At 54.5% G+C, this 14,566-nt stretch overlaps 2 protein-coding genes across 6 annotated transcripts in view; one reads left to right on the top strand and one right to left on the bottom strand.

Moving 5' to 3' along the window:
- Nucleotides 1-3,976: 3,976 nt before the first annotated feature.
- Nucleotides 3,977-7,705, bottom strand: INHA (inhibin subunit alpha). The gene is made up of 2 exons (XM_003272412.3): nt 7,044-7,705; nt 3,977-4,990 (listed from the first exon to the last, which is right to left on the bottom strand). The coding sequence occupies exons 1-2, from the start codon at nt 7,309-7,311 to the stop codon at nt 4,158-4,160; spliced, it is 1,101 nt and encodes a 366-aa protein (XP_003272460.1). The 5' UTR covers nt 7,312-7,705; the 3' UTR covers nt 3,977-4,157.
- Nucleotides 7,706-7,758: 53 nt separating this feature from the next.
- The window catches only part of OBSL1 (obscurin like cytoskeletal adaptor 1), a 23,377-nt gene continuing 16,569 nt past the window's right edge, over nt 7,759-14,566 (top strand). For all 5 annotated transcript variants that reach the window (XM_030802480.1, XM_030802477.1, XM_030802479.1 and 2 more), the window contains exons 1-6: nt 7,759-9,542; nt 11,452-11,721; nt 11,807-12,058; nt 12,199-12,501; nt 12,648-12,944; nt 14,268-14,540. In XM_030802480.1, coding sequence (XP_030658340.1) covers nt 8,531-9,542; nt 11,452-11,721; nt 11,807-12,058; nt 12,199-12,501; nt 12,648-12,944; nt 14,268-14,540 — 2,407 coding nt within the window. In that variant the 5' untranslated portion in view covers nt 7,759-8,530. The remainder of the gene's footprint in view (nt 9,543-11,451; nt 11,722-11,806; nt 12,059-12,198; nt 12,502-12,647; nt 12,945-14,267; nt 14,541-14,566) is intronic.

Here is a 14,566-nt window from a genome sequence, read left to right as displayed (position 1 = left end):
AACACAATTTGTGGGGGGAAAATAGACTTTTTCTACCAGATACGCTCATGTGTGTCAACTCATGGAAATGTGTCTAGAAGGATACCTGCCTCTGTGGAGGGGACTAGAATTGGGAATAACGATCAAGGGGAACTTCAGTTTTATATTTAATATTTGAATATCTACTGTGAGAATGTATCTCTTTGTGGCTTATGAAATCAAGAACAACTAATTTTTTAAAATACAAATTTTTAAACAGGCCAGGTGCGGTGGCTCAGATCTGTAATCCCAGCACTTTGGGAGGCCGAGGCGGGCGGATCACGAGGTCAGGAGTTCGAGACCAGCCTGACCAACATGGTGAAACCTCATCTCTATTAAAAATACAAAACTTAGCCGGGCGTGATGTCACACACCTGTAATCCCAGCTACTCAAGGGGCTGAGGCAGGAAAATCACTTGACCTGGGAAGCGGAGGTTGCAGTGAGCCACGATTGTGCCATTGTACTCCAGCCTGGGTGACAGAGTGAGACTCTGTCTCAAAAAAAAAAAATTAAAAAACAAAGTGCCCAGGAAGTAGTGAAGAAGGGGTGAAGAGCTTTGCCATCTGGGAGTGAAGGGGAGGATGACAGAAAACATGACATCAGAATTGGATCTTAAAGGAAGCACTGAGGTAGGGGCACAGCTGCTCATGCCTGTAATCCCAGTGCTTCGGGAGTCGAGGTGTGAAGATTGCTTGAGTTCCAGGAGGTCAGGGCTGCAGTGAGCCCAGATCATGCCACTGCATTGCAGCCTAGGTGACAGAGCCAGACCCTGTCTTGAAACAAAACAAAACAGCAAAAAAAGGAGGTGTTGCTAAAGACATGGGCACTTGAGAAGAACATTATGTATCTGGAATTTGTGTCACCAGAGTTTGGGTGATGTGGTTGGGTGGGGAGAGGAAAGGAGGACTGGGTAGATCAGGCTGCAAGGAAAGGGTTAGAGTTGGTTATCAAGGGCTTTCCGACCACATGAAGGAGGTTGAACTTTGTGGAGACAATTTTTTAAGCCATCCTAAGTAACATGATCACATCAGAAAAATCCTGTGTCAGCCATGTTGATGGTGGATGGAGGGCAGGGAGTGACTGGTTTAGGAGGCTGCTAACTTGCCCAATCAAGAATTGCAAAATAGTGTCCATGTAAGGAGAGACAAAGGGGTTGATTTGAAAGATAATTAGGAGGAACGACAAACAGTACTTGCCTCTCAGCATCTACCCCACCTTTTCGTGGTGACTGTCCCCTGCTTTGGGGACATCACCTTTTTTCACTTTTAGCCCTTGTGCTTTAGGCTCGAGGCTCTGTGGGGAGGACAAGTGACCTAGGCTAAGGCATTAATGCAGGCCACCTTTCCTGGAGTAGCACATGACATTAATAAGTCTAATCAGGCCAAGACCTGTCCTGGGACTTTTGTTTTGTTTTGCATCGTTTTAAATAGAGACAGGGTCTCGCTTTGTTGCCAGGCTGGTCTTAAATTCCTGGCCTCATACAATTCTCCTGCCTTGGCCCCTCAAAGTGCTGGGATTACAGGCGTGAGCCATCGTGCCTGGCTTAAAAACACGTTTTGATCTAATCCAGTTGGAGCTGGGTTTTCTGTTTAAACTGACTCCAAACTAAGAGTACTCACAGTACGTCCCTAATGATTAGCATTGGGAACAGGGATCATCTTTGAAATTCACTGCTCTTGGGCTAGTGTCATGATGAGGATAGAAGACAAAACGATGTCCGTAGCCACTGTCGAGCCCCTCTTAGGAAACTGTGAACATCTTTCCTAATTTGCTACGTTAGCAGAATCTAGGTCTTAGAGACCTTAGAAGGGGTGGCTCCGAACAGTGACGGTCAGACATTGGGATCTCACAGATTTCGCAGGGCAACAAAGTTCCAAAGAAAAATCTTACATTCCAATCTGGAATTGCCAAGTTTAAATTTTGTTGGGTAGAAATGCAAACAAACAAAACCACTACCTTCTACCCTCTTCATAACATCATGAAAGAGCTAACACTGTCACACACCCAGTGGCAGAAAAGGTAATGGGTAGCCATGAAAGATAGCCTTCATAAAACGAATATATGTGGCTTTGTGAAAAACTCCCTCATACTCATTTTTCTCATTTTGTCTCAGACGTGCACGCTTTTCACTTGCAGTACCAATCTGCTAACTGGCCTCGTGGAGAATCCTGTACCCCTCAGTAATCTGCCCCCAGCCCTCAGCTCCCATCCTCATCCCTGGGACAGGGAGCGTCTGGATAACACAGGTTTCTAGGGGGCCCCAGCAGGAAGAATAAAGAGCTGAAGCCTAGTAGGAAAATTGAAGATCCCAGGGAAAGACCTCACTGTTTGGACAGGGAGGATCTAGCCAGAGAAGCCAGGCAGGGAGCACGTAGAACATAGACGGGCTTGGAAAAAACCTCCCCTTCCCACCACTGGCAGAGCCCAAGCAGCTCTCTCCCCAGCCCACTGCCTGAATAGGGATGCACAGAGCTCTGAGCACAGAGCACTTCCAATGCTGAGTCAACATGAAGGTCCTGGGAGAGACTGGGGACTGCGAACAGGCAGGTTTCCCCCCTCCAGAACAGTCGCAGCCTCCTGGGGGACTCAGTGTCAACAGAGACTGGGGCATGTACAGGAGCACGTACAGGCTCTGAAGGCTCCTGTGCTGCAGGGAACAGTGGCTCATTCAGGTTAGCTCCAGTGGGGGAGGGGTGTTGGTGTAACTGTGACAGGATGGGATTCTTTCCCGCTACACCGCTCACTGGAGCAGGCGCTTACCCTTCCACCCCATCAAGCCAGGCTGGTAGAAAGGAGTTTTTGACCAGTAAAAGACTCTGGTTAGATAAATACACACTGTAGTTGTGCAGTCAATATCAGAAAGTGCTCTCAAGTTCCAGTCTGATGGACCTGAACATCCCAGCCCTTCCCCTAAACACACACACACACACACACACACACACACACACACACACACACACACACATTGGAGACTGGATGGAACCAGTGGCTGAGAGCAGGGACCCTGGGGTGGAGCACAAGGATAACAAGACCCAGGGGGATAACAAGGAGAGTGAAAAAAGCAGGGAGGAAGGCCAGCAGAGAGGGGCTTCCCAGTGCCCAAATCCGGAGGCAGAATGGACTGCTAGGAAACGCAATGAAAAAAGAAAAGTGCTGTTTTGCACCATGCCCTGCACGCGCAAATTCACAAAAGAGCTTTTCTATTTTCCGGCAATAGCCTCAGTCTTTCCACTCTTCTGATGCTAAGGGCTGAGTTAAGGGACTATGTAAAGATGTACAGGTGACATCAAGGGAGCCAAAGAGTTCATGAACTAGAATCCTACTGCAGGAGGCCTCACGGACTCTACAGCAAGAGTCAGTGACAGATTCAAAGAAGGGCCCTTGGCAAACCGAAATCCTCAGGTCTTTGGTCAGGTGATCTGACCTTAACACACCACCACCTCTTTGCCCTTGTTAATTTCTTTCTGATGCTGCCAACACATATATCTCTCCCTTACATCCCACCCAAGCTTCCCAAGTGACTCCAAGGGCTGGCCAACTCTGGACAATTGTCTCAGTGGGGCTCCAAAGGCCACAATCTCCGGCCTACAAATCACCTGACCTTGGACTAAGTGCCCATCAGCTGGGGCAGAGAATGGCAGGGGAGGGGACTTATGGCTGCCTTGGATGTGGGCATGTGAGTGCAGCAGTCTCCCTTAGGTGTGCAGGGCAAGCAACCTGATTGACATGTCTGGTTCAGCTTGCATGGGTCCAGCTCTGTCTCCAGGGTGGCTCTCCAAGGAGCTTGGAGAACTATTGTGTCATCCTCAAGCGTTGTAGATTCCCAACCGATACACATCCAGTTATAGCTCTTGAACTTCATGTCTCCAAGTTCAAGTGTGGCTGAGTGACCTAAGATCTGACAGTCCCATGCTCCTGGGGGCCCAACTCCATATCAGAGAAGCTGGAGAACGTACGTCAAGTCATATGCACTGTGTTCTTTATTGAGATAGAGGTGGGGTGGGGAGGGTAGCCCATAGGCAGAGAAGTGAAAGGAGGGAGGAGTGGGAGCCATCTATTTCCCAACTCTGCCTTTCCTCCCAGCTGATGATGGTGGGGGCGTGGCCACCAGCCACGGGATTAAGAAGGAAGACCCCCCTTAGATACAAGCACAGTGCTGTGTGAGAAGGTTGGGCACTGTCTCATATTTGAAAGAGTAACCTCCATCCGAGGTGGTGCGGACATGTAGGGGCCTCATGGTCCCTGGGAGAGCAGCACAGCAGGGCTGGGCACCTGGCAGCAAGAAAGGGGGATGGGCTGGGGTAGGGGGAGCCCCAGGGACTGGAAGGGACAGGTTTGGTGGCATGTGCAGCCCACAACCACCATGACAGTAGTGGAAGATGAAACTGGGAGGGTACACGATCCACCGTTCCCAGCCCAGCTCCTGGAAGGAGATGTTCAGTGCTACTCTGTGGCAGTTGGCATGGGCAGCCGGTTCCTCCGGAGGCCTCTGCAGCAGGCGCAGAGCAGAGGGAGACCAAGGCCAGGACATCGGGGGAGTTGAGCGTCGGGCTCTCTCCCCTCCACTGGGTGGTCTGGTCCGAGTGTGGGCCACCAGGAAGGGCGTGGCCTCAGGCCGGGCTGAGCAGGTACAGTGGGGACAGCGCAGCAGCAGCACCAGGACGGGGTGGGTCAGCAGAGAGAGAGCAGAGGTGGCCAGGTGCAGCACGGCCCAGCGAGGGGGGGCATGGCCCAAAGACATGGGCACAGCCACGGGTCCTCCCGGTGACAGTGCCAGCAGGCCTAGCAGAGGCTCAGAGCTATTGGAGGCTGCTGTGCCCTGCCTGTCCAGACCGGTGTGGAACCACAGCTGGGCTGAAGTCACCTGGCGGCTGCGTGTATGCTGGGATGGCCGGAACATGTATCTGAAGAGGCCCTCCTCAGCCTCCTGGGCCAGCCCTCTGGCAGCTGACTTGTCGTCACAGCTGGCACCTGCAGGAGACAGAAGAAAAGGGAGAGGGCAGCCCTGACTGGCAGGACCTGGCACCCCTCCTCTTCAGCAGGAGGGATGTGGCCACCAGTCATGAGCCAATGATGGGCTGCACTCTGCTGCATGCCCTTCGGGACGTGGGGACTCTCCTGAGTTTTGGGAGAGCTTCTGTAGGCTCCCCATTTTTTAATTCCATCATGAAAGGACTTAAAAAAATAGAAGACATTGCCAACTTCTCTCTGAAGTGTTTTTACCAATTAACATGCCCATCAGCAGTGTGTAGGAGGCCCTCTCTCCACTTCACCAGCACTAAGAATTTGTATTAGACTTCAATGCTTACTCACCAGATAGTGTGAATGGTGTCTACATGGATGGTTGTTATATTACCTTTTTTTTTTTGAGACAGAGTCTTACTCTGTCACCCAGGCTGGAGTGCAGTGGCATGATCACGGCTCACTGCAGTGTCTACCTCCTGGGCTCAAGCAATCCTCCCACCTCAGCCTCCTGAGTAACTGAGACCACAGGCGTGTGCCACCACACCTAGCTAAGTTTTGTGGTTTTTGTAGAGACAGGGTCTCGCTATGTTGCCCAGGCTGATCTCAAACTCCTGAGCTCAAGCAATCTGCCTGCCTTCGCCTTCCAAAGTTCTGGGATTATAGGCATGAGCCATCACACCCAACCATATTACTATTTTTTTTTTTTTAGATGGAGTCTAGCTCTGTCACCCAGGCTGGAGTGCAGTGGCGCCATCTCGGCTCACTGCAACCTCTGCCTCCTGCTCCGCCTCCCAGGTTCAAGCAATTCTCCTGCCTCAGCTTCCAGAGTAGCTGGTGCCACCATGCCTGGCTAATTTTTTGTATTTTTAGTAGAGACGGGGTTTCACCATGTTAGCCAGGATAGTCTCGATCTCTTGACCTTGTGATCCTCCTGCCTTGGCCTCCCAAAGTGCTGGGATTACAGACGTGAGCCACCGCGCCCAGCCCATATTACTCTTTATATCTTTGGCATGTCAGGAATATTGTATGATAAATTCTTTAAAATAATTCCATTTTTAAAAGACAGGATTACACCAAAAAAAAAAAAAAGAAGAAGAAGAAGAAGGAGAGAAAGGCGAGTGGGAAGGGGAAGAAAATGGAGAACAAGGAGGAGGGGGAAGAGAAGGAGGAGGGCTGTAACTCAGAACAGAGGGCAGTCCTTTCAAGAATGTGTAGTTGGCATCCTCACACTGACACACTCATAGACTGTACTAATCATCCTAGAGCAGCACCCGTTCATGGACTGGCAGTTGGAACTATACTGTTACATGGCTTCTCTCATTATCTAGTCACAATTGGTCCATTTTGCAAATAAGGAAACTGAGGCTTAGAGAGGTGAAATGACGTTCGACGACTAAGTGGCCAGGCCGGGATTTTGCCTGATCCCAAAGCCATCCTTCTCCCCACTGTGCTGCGAACGGACTGAAGTAAGGGAGGCAGGGGTTCTCTCTAAGAGAAAGGTAGACCAGATGACAAGAAAACCCACCCAGAGGAGGGCTTATCTGTTCAGTCAGTGGAACAAGGGGACACATATATGTTGAGACAGGAACTCAAGAGAAGATAGACTAGTTTTCCAGAAAAGTTTCCCAACTAATCTTTTGCCTGTATCTCTGATAGCTTCTCAGTCTCAGCTACCTGGGAGTAAAGAAACAGGGTTTGGAGCAGCGAGCAGAGGCAGAGATAGGAGGAAAGGTGGCAGGAAGGGGCTCAAGCCCAGACATCTCCATCTTTAGAGAGCCCCGGTCTCCCAGCGCATACCTCCCAAATGCCTCCCACCTGCCAGGCACTCTAGGTACAGCCTCTCACTTAATCCTGAGAGGTTGGCATTAGCCCATTTTACAGATGGGGAGACAGAGGCATAAGGAGGTTTAGTAACTGGCCTATTGTTGCAAAGCCACTGAGTGGCAGGGCTGGGATTCAAACCCAGGTCCGCCTGGCCCACAAACCAATGCTGTGTCTTGCTTTTTCTCGAAGTCATCCTGCCGGTTCCCCCACCCTCGTTTTCCCCCACCCTCGTTACCTGTGGCTGGGAAAAGGATGGCTTGGGAGACATCCTCCTCTTCCTCAGGCTCAGCGCCCCTGCTTGTGAAGCCCCCCAGGGCGTGTCTTCGGGACAGCCGCCTGACTCCAGGGTCCCCACCTTCCCTGGTCACCGCGGGGGGGCCCAAGGCATCCAGGAACAGAGCCCTCACCTTGGCCAGAACAAGTTCTCGCGCCTGCTCCAGCCCTTGGCAGCTGTGCCCACCCTGTGGGGTCAGCAGCAAGAAGAGCACTAGGGGCAGCACCATAGTTCACCTGGCCCTGCTAGTGGGGAACTCACACCCTGCCCCGTGCCCCTTCTGCCAGGGTCTGCCCAGGGCCTCTCCACTCTCACCTCCCCATCCCACACCCACCCTCTTCTACCCTTCTCACCTAGTCTTCCCCAGTCCTTTCCACGCCCCACAGTCCGAGTTGCCCCTGCCCGTGGCATTGAGACCTCCTATCTCTGACGCAGATGTCTGTGGCCATGAGCCTTATCTCCCACTCCCGCCAGGGATGTGGGGGAGGGGCTGGGGAGGATTTCACCCCAAGCGACCTGACTCACACACGCAAACATACGACCCCTTCTCCCTACACACACACACACACACACACACTCTCTCACACACACACACACTATCACACAGACACTCACACACACACACACACACACACGCACACACACTCTCACACAGTCTCTCTCTCACACACACACACACGCACACACACTCTCACACAGTCTCTCTCACACACACACACACACACACACACACATCCAGAGGTGACATCAGGTGGGACAGGAGCCTGGGAGCTGTAGCCGGCCAGCCCCGGAAAGTGTCATTTGTCAGGGAGACAAAGTGCACCACCCCTCAGACCTTCTGGGCCCCTTTCAATAAGCAGCTGCTGGGCCGGCCAGCCCTTGGGGGGAGGGCTGGAGCCGGGGCTAGAACCGGGGCTAGGGCCGGGGGCAGGTGGTCCTGCCTGCTCTATACTTAGCCCAGTGGAGCCAGTCTGGGCTCTTGTCCTCCAGCTGTGTCATCAGAGAATATTTTTGGGATTGGCAGCTGCAGGCCCCTCTGCCACTCAGGCCCAAGCCTGGCGGGCGGCTGGGGACCTGGCGGCTGGAGGTGGGAGGGAGGAGGGGGAAGAGGCCCAAGCTGTGGGAGGGGGCTGGGAAGAGAGGCTCCCAAGAGCAGGAAGCCAGGCAGCGGGCAGGGGAGGCTGCGGGGCCCCTCGCTGGAGAGGCAAACAGGAAGGACTGCCCCCTGAGCGCCAGGCTTCGGGCCCGGGAATCGCCGCCGCCGCCGCCGCAGAGCTGCAGCTCGGGGCCGAGGGTAAGGAGGCGAGCCGAGAGCGGGAGGCCCGGGAGAGCTCCGCAGGTCCCCGCGCCGGGTCCCCAGCCGCGCCCCGGCCCCGCCGCCCCCGGCCTCGGCTCGCCCTCCGCCCACCCTTCCCATTCTCCGCTGCAGGCGGTCTGCGGCCGCCGCGATGAAGGCGAGCTCGGGGGACCAGGGGAGCCCCCCGTGCTTCCTGCGCTTCCCGCGGCCCGTGCGGGTGGTAAGTGGCGCCGAGGCCGAGCTCAAGTGCGTGGTCCTGGGGGAGCCGCCGCCTGTAGTGGTGTGGGAGAAGGGCGGGCAGCAGCTGGCGGCCTCGGAACGCCTGAGCTTCCCGGCGGACGGCGCGGAGCACGGCCTGCTGCTGAGCGCTGCACTGCCCACCGACGCGGGGGTCTACGTGTGCCGCGCCCGCAACGCGGCCGGCGAGGCCTACGCGGCGGCCGCCGTCACCGTGCTGGAGCCGCCGGCCTCCGAGCCCGAGCCGCAGCCCGCCGAGCGCCCGCTGCCACCGCCGGGGTCCGGGGAGGGCGCCCCGGTCTTCCTCACGGGGCCGCGATCCCAGTGGGTGCTGCGGGGGGCGGAGGTGGTGCTGACGTGCCGGGCGGGGGGCCTCCCCGAGCCCACACTGTACTGGGAGAAGGACGGGATGGCCCTGGACGAAGTGTGGGACAGCAGCCACTTCGCGCTCGAGCCCGGCCGCGTCGAGGACGGCCCCGGCGCGAGCCTGGCGCTGCGCATCCTGGCGGCTCGGCTGCCGGATTCCGGCGTCTACGTGTGCCACGCCCGCAACACGCACGGCCACGCGCAGGCGGGGGCGCTGCTCCAGGTACACCAGCCCCCCGAGAGCCCGCCCGCGGACCCCGACGAGGCCCCCGCACCGGTGGTGGAGCCGCTGAAGTGTGCGCCTAAGACTTTCTGGGTGAACGAGGGCAAGCACGCCAAGTTCCGCTGCTACGTGATGGGCAAGCCCGAGCCCGAGATCGAATGGCACTGGGAGGGCCGCCCGCTGCTCCCGGACCGCCGCCGCCTCATGTACCGCGACCGCGACGGCGGCTTCGTGCTCAAAGTGCTCTACTGCCAGGCCAAGGACCGTGGGCTCTACGTCTGCGCCGCGCGCAACTCGGCGGGCCAGACGCTCAGTGCCGTGCAGCTGCACGTGAAAGGTACGGCGGCGCCCGGGTCCTGGGGAGGGGCCTCGGGTGTCCTCCGAGGCCCTCCGAACTCCAGCCCTCCTCGGTGCCCAGCGCTGCCCCCAAGACTGGAGGAGAGGTGGTCCGCGGGAATATTAAAATACCAAACCCGCCCGCCTCCTACTCCCCAGGGATTCGGATTTAGTAGGTCTCTAGGGTACTCAGGAACTTCTTAGCAAACTCCCCAAATGATTCCGAGGCAGATGGTGGAACACCACTAAGGAGTGATTGATGTACAAATCCGGAGGGCCCTGTAACTCTTCTTCCCTAGTGGTTTTCAACGCCTTTGTTATTTTATTCCTTCTTCCCCAACTGAATTCACAGCCAGAGCCCCAATATATGAGACAGATAAAAGAGTATTTTATGGGCGTAAATTGCTAAGTCTACGTATGTAACAGGTATTTCTAAACCATCAGTGAGAATAAGGAGGCTATTTTATTGAATACAGTAATTTGAAGTAAAGGCTGCATTCATGACACCAGGCTCTGAACCCTGGGGGGACGGCCTGGCTGCATCTGTCACCTTGAGAAACAAGTGATTCAGTGGAAAGCTAGACTTGAGGGAGGACAAATGTCCTGCGTGTTTTTACTATTCTTTGATTAAACTGCTCCCCACGTTTGCAAGAAGAGGAAGGTGAAGGAGAGAAGGTTTATATTTCAAAGTTGAATCACCAACAATATCCAATAAACACTTACATTCTCATAAACAGAAAATTCCGAAGGAAAAAAAAGCACACCCCAAACTCACCAGAAGGTAATGCTCCCCATAATAGGATTTCATCACAATGCAAAAGATTATACCTTCACTAGTTATTGTCCAGATTTTTCTCTTAGAGGAAAAAAAAGTTGGTAAATTCTCCTGAGTCCTGCCTGGCATGCAGTCAAGCATGTGGCCCCTGGGCTGCGGTGGTGGCCTCACTGTTACAGTTCAATGCTCACAGATTCGTCAGGTTGGTGCTGATCTGGACCTCCATCAGGAAAGAAAAGCCCGGAGGGAAGGCTAGAGGAGCTTCCCCGAGTTGCATACACACACACAAAAAAAAACTTGCTTCTCCAGCAGCCCTAGTTAATCCTCTGGTTTCCAACATCCTGTTTTCTTTTCTTTTCTTTTTCTTTTTCTTTTTTTTTTTTTTAAATACACTTTTGAAAAGGGTTAAAATAGCTAGGTGTGGTGGCTCACCCTGTAATCCCAGCACTTTGGGAGGCTGAGGTGGGCGGATCACTAGAGGTCAGGAGTTTGAGAAAAGCCTGGCCAACATGGCAAACCCCATCTCTACTAAAAATACAAAATAATTAGCCGGGCGTGGTGGTGCCTGCCTGTAATCCCAGCTCTACTTGAGAGGCTGAGGCACCAGAATTGCTTGAACCCAGGGGGTGGAGGTTGCAGTGAGCCGAGATTGCACCACTGCTCTCCAGCCTGGGCAACAGAGCCAGACTCCATCTCAAAAAAAAAAAAAAAGGGTTAAAATATTTTAAATTCTACTCAGACCCTTGCGGAATATGTGAAATGACTGGGGGGTGGGGGGCCCAGGGAACAGTTTGGAAATCACCAATCTAGGGCCCGGAGGGCCTCAGGGAACAGTTTGGAAATCATCAATCTGGTCCAACCCCTTCTCTCCTTTTCCTCATTTTACAAGTAAGGAGACTGAGGCCCAGAAGCATTGAAATGGACTTGCTTAAGGTGATGTGGCTAGTGTCAGGGCTGGATGAGAACTCAGGTCATCTTAGGAACCACCGCTTCCCTTCTGGTAGTTTTCTGTGATTCCACAGTGCCTGCTGGCTCTGCACAAAGGGCACACAGCATGAGCTAATGCGCTTTGAGGCATCCTTCTCCTAGTCTGGGCCTTCTCCAGAGCCCTCTCTTGTCTCTCCCCTCTCCACAGAGCCCCGCCTCCGGTTCACACGGCCCCTGCAGGATGTGGAGGGCCGTGAGCACGGGATTGCCGTGCTGGAGTGTAAAGTACCCAACTCCCGCATCCCCACGGCCTGGTTCCGTGAGGACCAGCGGCTGCTGCCCTGCCGCAAGTACGAGCAGATCGAAGAGGGCACTGTCCGGCGCCTCATCATCCACAGGCTGAAGGCAGACGATGATGGTATCTACCTGTGCGAGATGCGGGGCCGGGTGCGCACCGTGGCCAACGTCACAGTGAAAGGTCAGCTGGCCCATGGGGAAGAGGCTGAGGCGGAGGCAGGCAAGTGCTCAGATTCCAGGTTGATGGATTCCTGTCCACATCTCAGGGCCCATCCTGAAGCGCCTGCCCCGGAAGCTCGATGTCCTGGAAGGAGAGAACGCGGTGCTGCTAGTGGAAACTCTAGAGGCTGGGGTCGAGGGACGCTGGAGCCGTGATGGGGAGGAGCTGCCGGTCATCTGCCAGAGTAGCTCAGGCCACATGCATGCCCTGGTCCTTCCAGGGGTCACCCGAGAGGATGCTGGAGAGGTCACCTTTAGCCTGGGCAACTCCCGTACCACTACGCTTCTCAGAGTAAAATGTGAGGGCAGGAAGGCCTCTGGACAGGCGAGGCAGGGCAGAGGTTGGCCAGATGCCGGAGCTGGGTTGGTGAAGTAGATTTAAGGTGGAAGGCTGTGGAGGCCCGAGCAAGGCCGGAACACATCCCTGCCTTGGTCTCAGGTGTCAAGCACAGTCCCCCAGGACCCCCCATATCGGCAGAGATGTTCAAGGGCCACAAGAACACGGTCCTGTTGACCTGGAAGCCTCCCGAGCCAGCTCCCGAGACCCCATTCATCTACCGGCTGGAGCGGCAGGAAGTGGGCTCTGAAGACTGGATTCAGTGCTTCAGCATCGAGAAAGCCGGAGCCGTAGAGGTGCCGGGCGACTGTGTGCCTTCCGAGGGTGACTACCGCTTCCGCGTCTGCACAGTCAGCGGACATGGCCGTAGTCCCCACGTGGTGTTCCACGGTTCTGCTCACCTTGGTAAGTTGGTCCTGCCAGACCCGCCCATCACTTCTCCTCCCTTCCCCAGCCCTCAGTGCTGGTCCTCTCACAGGCCTGCCATCCGCCAGCCTCTGCCCTCTGCCACACCTTCTAGTTCTGACAGCTGCACTCTGTCCCTGCCTCAGTGCCCACAGCTCGCCTGGTGGCAGGTCTGGAGGATGTGCAGGTATACGACGGGGAAGATGCCGTCTTCTCCCTCGATCTCTCCACCATCATCCAGGGTACCTGGTTCCTTAATGGGGAAGAGCTCAAGAGTAACGAGCCGGAGGGCCAGGTGGAACCTGGGGCCCTGCGGTACCGTATGGAGCATAAGGGTCTGCAGCACAGACTCATCCTGCATGCCGTCAAGCACCAGGACAGCGGTGCCCTGGTCGGCTTCAGCTGCCCCGGCGTGCAGGACTCAGCTGCCCTCACAATCCAAGGTTGGTGCCGGTGGGGACCTGAGTGGGCAGAGAGGGTCAAGACACAGAAGTCCTGTTGGCAAAACGAGGCAGATGCTGTTCTTATCTCTTGTATCTGGGCCAGGAGAGCAAGGAGCATCCGTGATGGGCTGAGGTTGAGGGCTCAGAGGTCCGGAAGGCCAATTTCAACCCACATGCAACATCCAGGGCACCCCTTGTTATCTTGATATATGTCAGCATCATATCCCAATTCTCTGGAGTGCTTTGTGGTTTACAGAATCCTGTCACATTTGTCATCTCATTTGAAAGACACAGACCCTGGTTGCTAGTCCCTGACTGCCTCCTATCATGTTGTCTAATTGTTGACATTGTTGTGGCAACTTTCTACCTGCCAGGCACAGTCCCAATCACCTTACATACATTAACACAATCTTCTCAATGGCCCTATAAGATGGTTTTTTTTTTTTTTTTTTTTTTTTGAGATGGAGTCTCACTCTGTCGCCCAGGCTGGAGTGCAATGGCGCGATCTCGGCTCATTGCAACCTCCACTTTGTGGGTTCAAGAGATTCTCCTGCCTCAGCCTCCTGAGTAGCTGGGACTACAGACGTGCATCACCATGCCCAGCTCGTTTTTGTATTTTAGCAGAGATGGGGCTTCACCATGTTGACCAGGCTTATCTCAAACTTAAGATAGGTTCTTTTGATATTCCCATTTTATAGCTGGGGAAACAGGCCAGATAAGTTAAGTGACTTGCTCAAAGTACGGAGCTAATGAGCACAGGTGCTGAATTATGAACCCAAGCAGTCTGGCTCCTGATCACACTGTGCTACCTGTTGAAAGGGGGAAGGAGGGGAACGAGGCATCCCTGAGGAGAACAGCTGGAGGTGGGGCACTCAAAGTTCAAGGATCACGCTAGCATTTGCCATGTCACCATTGCTGGAGTTTGTAAGACCAATCAAGGAATCTGTTGGCACCCATGCACAGGGTCTTGGGGTGACTCACTGTCAGCATCGCAGGCAGAGGGGCCAGGTGAGACCTGACCAGCAACCAGAGCAGCATTTCCAAAATGGGATTCCAGTTCACTGACATCAGAACCACCTGGAGGGCTGGTTTATAATGCAGATTTCCTGGCCCCTGCATGCTTGGGAATCCAAGAATTCTGCATTTTTTAGCAGGCTCCCTAGGAATTCTTATGCACAGCCAAGGCACTGCTCTTAAGGATTGGTGTGTAAGCCTAAGCCTATTTTAAAAACCCCAACAACAGCAGTTGTTCCCTCTGATGCATCCGACACTGAGCCCATGCACCAGAGGGAGGGGTGCTTATCTGTACTTCTCCCCACACAGAGAGCCCGGTGCACATCCTGAGCCCCCAGGACAAGATGTCATTGACCTTCACAACCTCAGAGCGAGTGGTGCTGACCTGTGAGCTCTCAAGGGTGGACTTCCCGGCGACCTGGTACAAGGATGGGCAGAAGGTGGAGGAGAGCGAATTGCTGGTGATGAAGATGGATGGGCGCAAACACCGTCTGATCCTGCCTGAAGCCAAAGTCCAGGACAGTGGCGAGTTTGAGTGCAGGACAGAAGGGGTCTCGGCCTTCTTCGGCGTCACTGTCCAAGGTCAGGAAGCATGCCAGCCTGGGCTC

Source organism: Nomascus leucogenys, chromosome 22a (genome assembly GCF_006542625.1).
Source record: "Nomascus leucogenys isolate Asia chromosome 22a, Asia_NLE_v1, whole genome shotgun sequence".
Classification (NCBI taxonomy): domain Eukaryota; kingdom Metazoa; phylum Chordata; class Mammalia; order Primates; family Hylobatidae; genus Nomascus; species Nomascus leucogenys.
This window is presented reverse-complemented; position numbering and strand designations above follow the sequence as displayed.